The sequence below is a fragment of the Triturus cristatus genome, chromosome 8 (assembly GCF_964204655.1).
Source record: "Triturus cristatus chromosome 8, aTriCri1.1, whole genome shotgun sequence".
Lineage (NCBI taxonomy): Eukaryota > Metazoa > Chordata > Amphibia > Caudata > Salamandridae > Triturus > Triturus cristatus.
This window is the reverse complement of record NC_140591.1, coordinates 293,989,917-294,004,760: the sequence shown is the minus strand read 5'-3', so window position 1 is coordinate 294,004,760 and position 14,844 is coordinate 293,989,917. Positions and strand designations below refer to the sequence as shown.

Sequence of the window (14,844 nt, the reverse complement as noted above, 5' to 3'; positions counted from 1 at the left end):
ATCAACACTCCGTCCATCATTTCCTTAGGTTGTGTATTGATTAGAGCCATTACTGATTAAAAACATAATCAATATAAGGATTACTAACTATATCGGTAGACTACCCGCTGCCTGCTTTGGTCTAAGAGTTCCTGCTCCTCAAGATACTACTTAACAGCTTATACAGCAGCACTAGAGATGGATCAAGTTATGGTTCTTGAATTTGCTACTGTCTGTGCTACCCTCCAATCTTTCTACAGTTCTGTATTTCCGACTATTTGACAGAACATTTTATTTTATACCTATACAATCTTATGTGCAAAGCGCTCTAATGCTCTAGGGCCTAGCCCTACATAAAAAGCTCAATGAATAAAATAAATGACGATTAACTTCGAGAATGAAAACCCAGGTCCTTAGAGCTTTTATAAACTTTAGGCACCTTTAAGTTGCTCTCAAGAATGGAGACCTATTTTTCTAAACTTTGGCTGATTGGATATGAAATAAAGCACCGTCAATTTCCTAAATTAAGATTTAAAAGAGATTTGAGGGAATGTGAAAAAGAGTAAGTGAGGAACTTCCTTCTGAGAAAAGATGGACCAGATGTGTAAAAGGCTCAATGAGATTTCTTTCTGGTGAAAAGTATTGAGGGCCATTTTGCTCAGAGGAAGTAAGATATCTGACTATGTTCTTGTAGACCTGATGACTGCATAGGAGGGCCTTATTAAGTAACTTCATAGTCTACACTGAATAAAATAAACACATTGACAGCAAATAATTTCTTAGTAAAAACTGTCAAAGCAATGTATGTTTTTCACTATTGAAGTTAGTAATTTGCAAAAGTGATGATCTGTGGAATGAGGTTATGGTCAGCACTGAGCAAGATGCTCACATTCTTGATAATGTTAAACGAAGTGGGACACTGCCCCATTATTTCAAACCATAAGTTGGCTTTCCAGAGTGAGGAATTTCTTGAGAAACAGCAGGATCTAAGGCCAATCCAAACTGTTTTTTTACAACCATCACATAATAAACATGCAACCTTTTCTAGAAAATGGGGGACTTGATTGTAATTATCCTTTTACTCCACTAAGGGGAATAATTTGCGACCCTTGTCCATAAATTTGTTGAGTTTACAGTACGCAAAGCCACATAAAACCTAGATGGAAAACAGTTACAGAGACCTGACTAAGACCGATTTACAATGTTATGCAGGCACAACAGAAAACTCAATAAACAGAACTATTAACACAAAGACAACTAATAGACATGGTGAAATTCCTGTTTTGCTTTCAAATTATTTGATCAAGTTTCTCCCATACACAAAGACAGTTCATAGGAATAACAAAAACAAAGCATTTGTTCCAGACACAGAGCATATGAAATACTTATATGTAAAGGGTCTAAAATGCAAGAGTTGTAAGCCCTTTCCTGTACTGCAGGGCTGAATGCAGCTCTGAGTGACTATCCCTCTGGAGAGCTAAAGCAAAATGGTAATAGAACCTTTAGATATTATTTAAATAAATGCGCACATTTAGCACTTACTTTTTCAAACGCAGCATACTTCGCAACTTCAAAATCCTGATGGAAATTAACATGATCTGGTTCAATTTCAATGCACACTCTGAAAACACAAATGTAGAGACTGTTCAGTAAATCTGAATGTGTTGTGCAAACATAATAAAAGCTCAAATTTGTTGTTATCTTATGAACTATAGTCTTTCACATTTCAACCAGTCTCAAAATGTAGACAGACTATTAAGGCCATTGTAAACTTTAAAAATTGACTTTAGTAAGTACAAGGGATGATCAAGGCTTTGCAAGCACTAGATCAAGACTCTCTCTAGTATTCACTAAGGTAATCATGAACAAAGAAATGCTTACCTGCACTTGGGTCCCTGACAAGGGCAAAGCACTACTTCTTGAAGTCAGTGGTAGGCAAAATCAAGTAAGCAGTAAGTAGCCCTGGGTGAAACAATCACAGACCTTCCAATAAAAATAAATAAAATCAAGCTTACCAAAATCAATACACTAAAAAAAACTGGAACGGCTGTTGAAATTTAAAATGTGCAACAAATGGATACATTTATTTGTACATCAAGTGGTATGTCTGAAAGTTCTCTTTAAGTGCCAAAAGTAATGAGAAGCCCCAACGTAACAATCGTAAACTCTAGAACAGGGGTCTCCAACCGGTCGATCGCGAGCTACCGGTAGCTCGCGGAACCCCCGTGAGTAGCTCGTGCCTTGCATGTCAATTTTCTAGCCTATTATTCTCATTTATTGTTTTTAGGCCTATTTTCATAGCTGTTGCCTGCCCTCACCAAAGGGCTGCTCAGATTGGCCTAACTGAGTCTAGCGTGGGCGGGGCAGGCCGAAGATGATGACGCTGTGGCTGAACTGCCTCTGCACGTCACTTGTCTTTCAAATTCTGGCACAGAGGTCTTGATCAAGTGCCGAGCAAGCAGCAGGTGGGGCCGGAGTGGAGCAGCAGGTCCCTGAAAGCCTGCTAGCATGGAGGTGGCACAAGCAGTATTGAACTGCTACGAACCCGCGCTTCCTGCCTGACACATTATATCTAAACAGCAGATAATCGGTAAGCACTGGCCTCCCCAGTAAAATCTTAATCTGGAGTTGCAATGTGCCCCTTTCATACTCAGCCGCTTGTATGCCATAGGCGCGAAAGACTGGGATTTTCTTTTTCTTCCACTTTATAGCTCTGGGCTATAAATCAGTAGAAGCAGGGTGAGTTTCAGTTTCCTTTACGTAAGGCACAATACAAACAAAGCTCTCCCCGTCTGCACTCCTAAAAGGAATGTAAATTGTTCCACTCTTCAGCACAGCTATGTATTTATGATCCAGTGTCAACTCTTTCATACCGTCTGTAGCCAGGTCACTGCCAGAGCCCGGTCACACTCGTCCAAACAATAAATGTGTTTATAATATATTCAGTATTCAGGGATAGGAATGTGTGTTTCCGATATTTAACACAGCAGCAGCTCGCTAATATTATTGCAAATAATCTGTCCCATTTCTAATGTGATATCCTGTTTCATTCTAAAAGAAACTTTTTTATGAATATTGCATGAAATAATAACACAGAATATCTCTGCAAAATGTCTAACACTCTCACGCATCAGCCACATTCAAAATAAATGAAAGGAAAATTATATTTAAAGCAATCTGTTTAAAAATTATTAAAAGTCATTCGGGCAATGCTCTCTGCAGAGTACTTGTGGATCTATCGGCCCCCTCAAAGGATGGGGCTCTGGGTCAGAGCCCACTTTGCCCATGCCGTCTCTGTTGCTTGCCTATGTGGTAATAACACCAACACTATAGCAGTTTCTCTGGGTTCCAGATCATGGACAGATCTGGAGTATTCTGGTTAAATCCTCAGTTTGGAGGTTGAGTTTGACTGCTTTTTGTGAAGAGTCGGATCCCAAAGTTGTTTTACAGATGCATTCATTGTGAGCCTCTGCCCTGGCCTAGTATCTGCATTGGCGAGGCAGTGTTGCAGATTTTATATGTACATTAAATGCGGTCTAAAAAACAAATGGTGTGAAACTCTGCTTTATTAATGACTACATTTAATCATTGAAATAAAGCAGCATTTCAAACTCTTTTTTTCTCCAAATAAATAACCTCCATCTCAGACGTTATCCTGTTTACAAAGTAAGCTACAGGAGAGTACGCACCTGCAGAGACAGAATAGCCACATTATAGAACTGGAAACCTTCCGATAGGCCCCAAGACTAGAGCACCTGCGACTGTTGAAATTGTATTTTTTTTTCACAAGCTCATTGAAGCTTGCACTTGATTGGGCCGTGTATTAAGTTGAAAAATATGTATTCTACATACAGAGAGAATAAATCCCCATTATGAATCAAATGAGTTCAAGATTATTTAAATCTGAACCAGGATGGGACATTTTAAAACTGTAAAAAGAAAAAAAAGGAGTATGTGTTGAGGGAGGAATAATTGAGGTTATCCATAATAAAATGAGTGTCTTTTTGGAAAACTAGTGACTGCACATCTAAGCTGGACTTAAAAAATAACATTTGGCAAGGAATATATGTTGAGGTTTAGCTTTTGCAGTGTGTGAACAAGTTGATCGAGGATCACAAAAGGAGGTCATAGGCTTGTATCCTGCAGCAGCTCAATACACTTTCCAGGAAATCTGCCATGCAAGACAAGCTTTTACTTCAGGTGGCTCAACCTGTAGCTGTCTGTAGCTTCAAAAGAGGGAGTATGGCCCCTTTTGTTCAAACCACATTATGGGCTCCGAAGAAATTAGGCTTACAGTCAATGAAACTGGGCACTGGTGGTCTCTTAAAAAAAAATGCGCGAGGTGCTTGGTCTTTAGTAGCTCACGACGATTTTTACTGATCAGAAGTAGCTCTCACTACAGAAAAGGTTGGAGACCCCTGCTCTAGAACCTTACGTTAAACAGTGAAAGAAAGCCTGAGCAGGACAAGTAACAGAAGTTTCTAAAGAAAAGATGATGGAGAGGTGTGGTCAACAGTCGTAGATGGAGGATGCTCAATTCTTGGCTCTGCGCCTAGTCCAGTGCCATCTGTCAAAGTCCAAGAGCCTGTATATAACTGCGCACTGTTCACAAAGTGTCTGAACCGACACTATCAATCCTTTTGAAAAGGTGTACCTTTATTTGACAAAGTTACAACTGACTCTGTATTGCAGAAGCGAGTAAATATATACAATATAACATTATGACAGTAATGCTTGTCAATAAAGTTTAACAAATTGAAAATTCACAATGGTTGTTGTTCATTATACATTCATGAACATGTAGACAATAGTGTATCACATTAACAGATTCATGACAACATTTTGTTAATGCCCAATGCCTTTCGGAACCAGCCGGTTCCTTCATCAGGGGCTAATCTGAAACAGAAACGAACAGATGCGTGTAAATGTAGGGTAAAAGGGCTCAATCTCATGTTTATGATGGTGGAGAAACTGATAAAATATGTGTTACCTGTGTGATATTTCTGTAAGGTACACTAAGAGAAACAAAAGAAGGAACGTCAAATGGAGATGCAACGTGTAATTTACAAGAAGGTTTTGGTGAGACAAGGGAAAGAAAATCCCACGCTTACCTGAAAGGGTGTAAAACGCTAATCGCTGAAAGAAAAATACAAAAAACCGGAATGTAGGGCTTTTAAATAACTGAGTCTGACCATACAAAGATATGCATAAAGTATACCAAATGGTGTGCTGAAAAAAGATGCAAGCTGCTGAGTCTTACCTCAGTATAGAGTAGTAGATCAAGTTCTGTGAAGCAAAAATGAAAAAAATGAGCAGGGGAAAATATAAGGAAAATGTGTGAAAATGGAATCGTAGAATAGCAAAGGCCATCTGATCCTTACCTATAGACGAGAAACGAGTTAGAAAAACCGCAGTGCACCGCTGAAGGGAAGCGTGTGAAATGCGGGAAGTTGTATCACATTAAAAGGTACGCGGTGACCCGGAAATGAGTCCGGACTGTAAACAGAGTAGACGGACTGTTACTCTAATAACAGCGTAGTGTCCACAGGGACGCCATGCTGGAATAGTAAGAGAAGCAGATGCTTATGGCATAAAACTGTAAGGAAAGCGCGGTACATGTATGTAAAATATTACAGAGAGTGAAGAATCGAACGAGGAAATAAGCGGAGTAATTAGTAATGAAAAAACTCGAAAAAATGGCATGATAAATATCGGTGTGAAGACCGGGTAGAGATAATGTGTAATGCCGACCTGATGAAATGAAAAAAATGAAATGAGTGGAAGGCTCAGAAATACCTGAATGAAAATCTGAGGGACAAAAGTATAGAGTGAATACTGAGAAAAGGATAATCATAATAAGGAAACTATGAAATAATGAAAAGAGGAAACTATATATAGAAAAAAATACTGACCGAAAATAATTGCCAAGCTGATAAGAGGGATCTCCCCGGTACAGGACTCGGTGGATGGTGCTGATGTAGAATAAAAGTGATCAAGAAAGGACATATTAGTGTGAGATATGTGTGCTATGATAATGCTGTTGAGTATAAGGGGTAGGCAGGATCCCAGAGGAGTAGTGTGGGAGGTCTCAGAAAAATACAACCAAAGTATCGTAATCTGGATGTTAAATAAAACATGACATATCTAACCTATCATTCAGACCTCTTGGGAGCATTGTGTCTAAGTGTTTTATCCAGTAAACCTCACGTTGTAATAGTTTAAGGTGATTGTTTACTCCATGTTGCGGTGTTATGTGTTCTATAATCTGGAACCTAAGTTGGGATATAGAGTGATTAACTTCGTTCCAATGTTTGGCCAATGGGGAGTTTACATTCTTGGTTCTGATGCGGCTTTTATGTTCTGTGAGGCGTACTTTGATTTTGAGAACCAAGAATGTAAACTCCCCATTGGCCAAACATTGGAACGAAGTTAATCACTCTATATCCCAACTTAGGTTCCAGATTATAGAACACATAACACCGCAACATGGAGTAAACAATCACCTTAAACTATTACAACGTGAGGTTTACTGGATAAAACACTTAGACACAATGCTCCCAAGAGGTCTGAATGATAGGTTAGATATGTCATGTTTTATTTAACATCCAGATTACGATACTTTGGTCGTATTTTTCTGAGACCTCCCACACTACTCCTCTGGGATCCTACCTACCCCTTATACTCACCAGCATTATCATAGCACACATATCTCACAATAATATGTCCTTTCTTGATCACTTTTATTCTACATCAGCACCATCCACCGAGTCCTGTACCGGGGAGATCCCTCTTATCAGCTTGGCAATTATTTTCGGTCAGTATTTTTTTCTATATATAGTCTCCTCTTTTCATTATTTCATAGTTTCCTTATTATGATTATCCTTTTCTCAGTATTCACTCTATACTTTTGTCCCTCAGATTTTCATTCAGGTATTTCTGAGCCTTCCACTCATTTCATTTTTTTCATTTCATCAGGTCGGCATTACACATTATCTCTACCCGGTCTTCACACCGATATTTATCATGCCATTTTTTCGAGTTTTTTCATTACTAATTACTCCGCTTATTTCCTCGTTCAATTCTTCACTCTCTGTAATATTTTACATACATGTACCGCGCTTTCCTTACAGTTTTATGCCATAAGCATCTGCTTCTCTTACTATTCCAGCATGGCGTCCCTGTGGACACTACGCTGTTATTAGAGTAACAGTCCGTCTACTCTGTTTACAGTCCGGACTCATTTCCGGGTCACCGCGTACCTTTTAATGTGATACAACTTCCCGCATTTCACTCGCTTCCATTCATTGGTGCACTGCGGTTTTTCTAACTCGTTTCTCGTCTATAGGTAAGGATCAGATGGCCTTTGCTATTCTACGATTCCATTTTCACACATTTTCCTTATATTTTCCCCTGCTCATTTTTTTCGTTTTTGCTTCACAGAACTTGATCTACTACTCTATACTGAGGTAAGACTCAGCAGCTTGCATCTTTTTTCAGCACACCATTTGGTATACTTTATGCATATCTTTGTATGGTCAGACTCAGTTATTTAAAAGCCCTACATTCCGTCTTTTTGTATTTTCCTTTCAGCGATTAGCGTTTTACACCCTTTCAGGTAAGCGTGGGATTTTCTTTCCCTTGTCTCACCAAAACCTTCTTGTAAATTACATGTTGCATCTCCATTTGACGTTCCTTCTTTTGATTCTCTTAGTGTACCTTACAGAAATATCACACAGGTAACACATATTTTATCAGTTTCTCCACCATCATAAACATGAGATTGAGCCCTTTTACCCTACATTTACACGCATCTGTTCATTTCTGTTTCAGATTAGCCCCTGATGAAGGAACCGGCTGGTTCCGAAATGCATTGGGCATTAACAAAAATGTTGTCATGAATCTGTTAATGTGATACACTATTGTCTACATGTTCATGAATGTATAATGAACAACAACCATTGTGAATTTTCAATTTGTTAAACTTTATTGACAAGCATTACTGTCATAATGTTATATTGTATATATTTACTCGCTTCTGCAAAACAGAGTCAGTTGTAACTTTGTCAAATAAAGGTAAACCTTTTCAAAAGGATTGATAGTGTCGGTTCAGACACTTTGTGAACAGTGCGCAGTTATATACAGGCTCTCACCCTGTCACTAATTCCGTTTTGTTGGTAGAAGGTGACAAACTTCTACATAACTGCAGCACCCCGCAGTATATTCTCAGTTTAAATTAGAAAATCAGATTATTAAGGAGTGCTCTCCTGGCTTCATAACTTTCTATCTGTCAAAGTCCGGCACATCAAGGGGTGACTTAACCGTCCAGAGGGTAAAGACAGCAGCACAGCTGGTCCGGTCTCCCCTGGGGCGTGAAAACTGAGAATTAGACTGCAGCTGGGGCCCTGGTCTCAGATTGTGGCCCTGAGCAGCAATCAAGAGGAATACCCACCAGCGCTTTCCGACTGTGGTCCAAGTCATGTGCAGTGCGAAGTACCAGGACCGCTGGCCTGGGGGAGCTCCCAGCCCCACCATCGAGTAGAGCAGCCAACACTCTGGAGTGAAGAGAGACCTGACATCGAGGGTGAACAGCCTCTGCCCCGCCCGCCACCCGAGCATTAGTGTGGCAGTGCGACACTCCGGGTGCTGGAGGACAGAATGGGATGTCCTGGGGCCGCAGAAGAAGTGGAGTCCTCAATATGAGCTGTGGGGCCGCCTTGTGTTGAGCGATCCCCTGCACAGGAGACAGTGTGTGCCTTCAGACTGCGCTCTGTGGTGGCTGCTTCCGGGGGAGCCTCAGTGAACGAGTGACAGTGAGAGTGGGACCTGGGAGACCACCTGCCAGGTTGCGAATTCGATAAAGCAGGCCTGTTCCTGAGACCTTTGTCCCTCGGAGGAGCAGAGGAGAGGTTCAACACAGTGACTGGTGACGGGCCCGGCAGGGTGAGCTTGGGACCGGAGACTTAGACCCTGGGCCTTATCTGAAGCTGTGTTGTGCCCAGGTGGACTCACCTTGTAATCAGCACACCGTACACCCATCTGAATGTGCTGTGCACACAGCAGATTTATCTCTCAAGGCTGCCGCTTCGTGCTTGTGCCATTGGTGTTGAGACCGTAGTGGGCCAGGATAACATTCGCACACTTGGACACAGATTACTGCTGCAGCACACTACAGCTCAGACACTGCTCGCCTTTCAGGAGTGACACTTTGGTGGCCTCCAATCCTCTTGTTTTGGGGAGGGTGCAGTCTGTTCGCCTACGTTTGACACGGCTTGAAACATATTGCCTTCTTTGTCTCCTCTCCCCCTTTTAGCAGACTGCTTCATTGCCATTCTGACCACTCCACGCTGAGCATGGGCAAAACAAGTTGTTCAACCAACCCTCACAGGGCAAGATAGACAAACTCGCCAAGTCCACTTCCACTGTCGACAAATAGGAGAGTCAAGATGCTGAGCCCCCCGGAGTCTCTACTACAAGCCATTCAGGACCTGAGAACCCCCCTGGAGGGTAAGATTGGTGAGCCTCAACCTATCACTGCTTCATAAGGACCTCCAGAACACAGCTGACGAGGTAACTGAGGCTGAAGTAGAAGGGTTTGCTTGTACATTTCACACCACAGTATCAGCTCTCCAACATAGAGCAAGTCATCTGAAGGAGAGGGCCGAAGATGCGAGGGCAGGTCCAAAAAGAGAAATATTCAAATTGTAGGGGTCCCAGAGCGGGCAGAGAGGTCCCACCCCACACACTTCATCACTGAGTGGCTAAGATCATGGCTCCCAACAGAGTAATTATCATCCAGTTTTGTGGTGGAGAGAGCACACAGAACACTGGCTGCTCATCCACCCACCAGTGCTCCCCAAGACCAATAGTTGCCAGGCTCCTGAACTTCATCGACAGAGATGTTAAGCTGTGTGAAACCTGCAAACTAGGTAAACTGCATTGGGGGCTGGCCCTTGTCACGCGCTTTCCAAATAATACAGGTAAAGTGCAACAACAGCGCCACTTGTTTCTGGCTGTGAAGGAGAGGCTCAGGGCCATGCAAATACAGTACATGCTCCAGTTCCCAGCATGCTTCACAGTAGTTTATAAAGATAAATCCCTGTTTTTCAATATACCCGAGAGTCTCTGGTCTTCCCTGGAGGAATGTCCTGACTTCAGCCATAGTTGATTTTTTCCCCTTGGACTCACAGACTAGGGGGGAAGGAGGTCAACCGTTGGAGGTAATTTCCACGTCGAACAGGGAAAAACATGAAGAGACACTGGTCAAAGAAGCCATGTCTCATAGCCCTAAACACCTGCACTCCATATCAGCAGGTGATTCCCCTGTGGCTAAGACAGAGAACGGAGTGGCTGCAGTTCAGCTGGACCTTCCCCACAATGTCACATTTACCAGCTGATATGCCACATGAATTACCGTACCAACAGGTGGTCCTCTTCTCCTCCATAGTTGGCACCATCCATTTAGTACTGTTGGGGTCTTTTGTGTAGGATCTTTTTCAAATTGCAGTGCCAGGACAGTCAGAGCCTCCTCCCAATGTACCATTTGATCTATACCCTTGTGGTAAATATTTAAATTACCTGTACTATTTTTTATGCGGTAAAGTCTAGTAAGAATAACTCAGTCAAAATAAGAGGCAGAATCCGTGGTATTAGAGGTTCTGAAAAGGGCTTTATTCCTTACAAAGGAATTATGGTTCGAACCAGGCAATCTTATTCCATCACCACGAAGGTTCAGGAAGGGATAGGCAATACATTATTGACAAGTAACAATATATATATGAAAAGCATTGCATTAAGACAGATGTAGGAGGCGTAACAGCTGATAATACAGATAAGAATACACATACGTAATGAAAATAGCCGTAAATACAGGCGTATACTAGAAACGTCATTTAAAATGATGTCACAAGTGGGTGGATCCATAAGAGAATCCTGCAGTGTCAGCAGAAATATTTGGCAGAGATGCGCGCGCAGCCGCATGACGTGTGATTGACGTGCAACTAGAGGGTGAAGGGGAATTGACATTTAGCTCTACATATGGAGACAGAAGTCTGGGGGGTCAGGTCAACCTAATCCCAAATCGTATCTAATATCTTTGTTTAAGGAACTGTTTTATCCAAAAGGAAAGGTCTCTCGGACGGAATCTATTCTATACTGACTGTTAGTGCATGTACAAGCGTCTATGTGTCTACATGAGATGCGAGGGGGCAGGAATCTTCCATGGTAACAGGAGCTATGAATTACTTGCATAGAGATAGCGAGGCCGAGCCTTTTGCGCGGTAGCTGGAAGGATGTTTACCTAAACTACTAGGCAGGAATGCATTGGATGAGGAGCGGAGCAGATAACTTGAAGGCTGAATACAGTTTTTGGCAGGCAACAGGCCGCGTCAGGCACCGCTAGCCGCGCAGGGAGTAAGACAAAGTTCATGGACACGGATGCAGGTCCAGGCTGGAGCATTTCAGAGGCAGAAGCAGGAAAAGGCTTGATGACAGAATTCAGGGCCTACTCGCCTGAACTGTAAAACGTGAAAAGTGAACCATATAAAGTCGGTGGCCAATCATACTTAGGAATGGACTATTTGACCCATTCATGGCGGATCTGAAAGAGGACATGTTGGCGTTGGACGCACATGTATTTGCGTCTTCATAGCTGGAACTGGAGGGAACATACATGTACTTGTAGCATGTACATGGAGTCGTTGGGGTCTAAGATAGGGGACATAACTGATCATAAAATTCATATTTCCTCATTCCCTCCTTGTCCCCTACGGACCCTTATGAAATATCCATTTTCATCAATCCATCAATCTGTTCATATAGCATCATTTGTTCTTCTTTCTTCTTCCGGGATCTCGAATGAAAATTTGAAGGCGGGATACACGATGTGGCACACAGACCACAAATCGCTGGCCCACATTGTAGACACAAGCAGCAACTGAATAGTATGAGAAAGCCAATACCTAGGAAGGATAGGATCCTCCATCCCCAGGCTGACAACACGCTCCAGAACCAACCGGACCAAGTCCAGGTGCCTGGATTCTGGTGTATCTGGCTTACGATCTTATGAAGTCGAGTTATGGCTTTATATACTGACGGCGCGTTTTCTGGTATGAAAACACAGCAACTTGATCCGATGACCCTACAAGCTCCGCCCCTATCGGCCAGGATGACGTCAAGGACAAGACGATTTTGAAGAACAACAATCCGCATCGCAGACTGCTCCTCTGTTAAGTTGCCTAAGGCGGAAGTAGTTTCATTCACTACTGCTTCAAGGGTTCTAGTTAATCTACGTATCAACTTACTATTAGTGACTGTACCTATGTAGGGAAAGAAACCTTTATTGAAATCTGTGTATTGCTCCCATGCTGTTTCGGTGTAGTCGACAATCGGGAGATCTCTCTGCTGTCTATTGTGTACTAAATGGGTATTCCTATGGTAATCAGGCGGGGCTAGGAAAACAGGTGGTAGAAGGAATGCAATGTAACAGGTACCATCCCAATCTAGGGGTAGGCGTATGTATGCGGTGTGACCACAGATGAAGTAGGAGTGACGAGAAGCTCTAAATGTAGACTTGCCTTTATCATTGAATTCTATTACAGTGGTACATTTACTATGGCCCATGTGTATTGAACCATTCTTTCTTACACATAATTCGCCTCTAACTGGAAATACTGACATAGCGGGCAAGATTGGTGTAGCTTCGGATTCAACATTCAGGATCATGAGATTAAGTGTAAAGTTACCTAATCCATATACTTCATTTTCTAGATCAGTTCCTGTTCTTTTGGGAAGTCCCTCCTTGTTAGGGTAGCAGACTTTAAGTAAAACTAGGTTCAGGTTTCCCCATACCCAGTTGTCTTGATAAACTACTGTATTTGAATCTAGGGAATTAATCAAACTAAACCATGCTCCACAGGAGCCATTGTGAGTGAATGGATACGGAAAGAGGGGCAGAACTCCCTTGTATTTTTGATAGGGAGGGAGTCGGCCACATATCCAACAATTTGTAGCATTGCTGGTCTGATGAGAATGATGTAACATACTAATGAATGTGTTGTTGCGCAGCGCAAATCTATAGGACAACTCATGCGGGGGTAATTCGCTAAAAGAATGTTCGGCAGTAGCATGGAAAGCACGCTTGGAGATAGGGTAATACATGTGTAATGATATACTGGAAATAATAATCAGAAGACTTAGAAAAAACATAATTAACAATGTCACTATGCAGTGACTACGAAGTGATTTACAGTACGCATGTTTCTTGAGCTGTTTCTGTCTATTTCTCTCTCTATTTCGGTCTAGAGGATACATGTCAGAGACAAATTCAACCGATTCACCTTGGAGAGGACTTAAACAATCAAATTGTCTGACTTGCTAGACCTTAGTTTCAGTTTATAGTTTTCCTTTTCTGTCTTGTCGACCAGGGGGAGTTTTGAGTCAGTCTGTGAGGGAATGCAGGGCTGATAATTCAAGTCGGATGATAGTCCATGAAATTTTTTGATATGGCTCGAGTGCAACCACCCTTTACGTCCCTCAATCTTCACAGCTGTCCTTGTGGTCAATAAGACGAGTTTAGGCGACTGCCAGCGAGGCTCCAGCGGGTTCCTTCTGTCGAAGTTCCTTACAAGTACAATATCTCCCGGAACCACGTCATGGGGCTTCACCTCAGTGTTATCGGGAAAAGCTGCAGCTACCTGTGAACGACAAGATTGTAGTGCAGACATCAAGGAAGCCAGGTAATCTGTCAGCATATTACAATCAACATCAGTTATTTTACGAGGTATAGGCGTCCCCCACATATTTGGTGGTCTACCGAAGATCACCTCATACGGGGATAGCCCTGTTCGAGAGTGTGCTACCATTCTCATGTAAAAGAGCGCAACCGGTAAAGCTACTATCCAGTCGACACCTTTTTCTCTACATACTTTGGACAGTCTAATTTTCAGAGTTTGATTATGTCGCTCCACGAGACCTGCTGCCTCGGGATGTCGGACACAGTGGAATTTCCATTGGTAGCCTAACAGAAGTGAAACATGTTTCATTAGCTCGGATGAGAACGGCTGGCCATTATCTGAGTATACGATACGGGGCAAACCATACCGTGGGAAGAATTCTCGAACTAACTGTTTGGCAGTAGTCGGGGCAGTGTAATCCAAGACGGGATACGCCTCTGTCCACCGGGAAAGAGCGCATACAACTACGAGGACATATTTGAATCCTCGACATCGTTCCATCTGGATATAATCCATCTGGAGGACTTCAAAAGGGTGATCGGGGGGTTGAAATCCACCCTGTTCTACAGGTACGCCTTTTCCTGGATTGAACTGACAACAAATCATACAGGTACGTACTTTCTGTTTAGCTGCTGCTCGCAAGTGTTTATTGAACCAAATGTGTTGAATACTGTCTAGCATAGCTTTCTCTCCTAGGTGCGCTGGACTATGTATTGTGTTAATGATGACCTGAACCATTGAGTCGGGGAGAAACCATATAGATTTTCCCTTCGTCATCCATCCTTGATCTGTTTGGATCCCTCCTAATTCAGTCCATCTCTTTATTTCTTCTGGTGTAGCATGTGTCTGTATGTCAATTACATCAAGGGCGGGATCCTTAACTGTCATGCAGTGTGTTGGTGTCGGAACTATTGTCTTTGTCGTGTCAGTTGGATGAGTCTGATTCTGAGCAGTCTGTTTAGCTGTTCTGTCAGCTAGGTCGTTACCCTGAGAAATAATGTCAGTCACTTTTGTATGGGCTTTACACTTCATAATCGATATTGCAGTCGGCAGATGTATTGCATCTAACAGAGCTTGAATAAGGGGACCGTGCTGGATGTGGGCACCGTGAGAAGTTAAATAACCTCTCTCTCGC

The 14,844-nt window shown here is 42.4% G+C and overlaps 1 protein-coding gene across 8 annotated transcripts in view; it reads right to left on the bottom strand.

Annotated features, from left to right (window-relative positions):
- PARP4 (poly(ADP-ribose) polymerase family member 4) overlaps positions 1–14,844 on the bottom strand; it is a 2,159,601-nt gene that overhangs the window by 1,846,529 nt on the left and 298,228 nt on the right. For all 8 annotated transcript variants that reach the window (XM_085621544.1, XM_085621545.1, XM_085621546.1 and 5 more), the window contains exon 6: positions 1,522–1,600. In XM_085621544.1, coding sequence (XP_085477670.1) covers positions 1,522–1,600 — 79 coding nt within the window. The remainder of the gene's footprint in view (positions 1–1,521; positions 1,601–14,844) is intronic.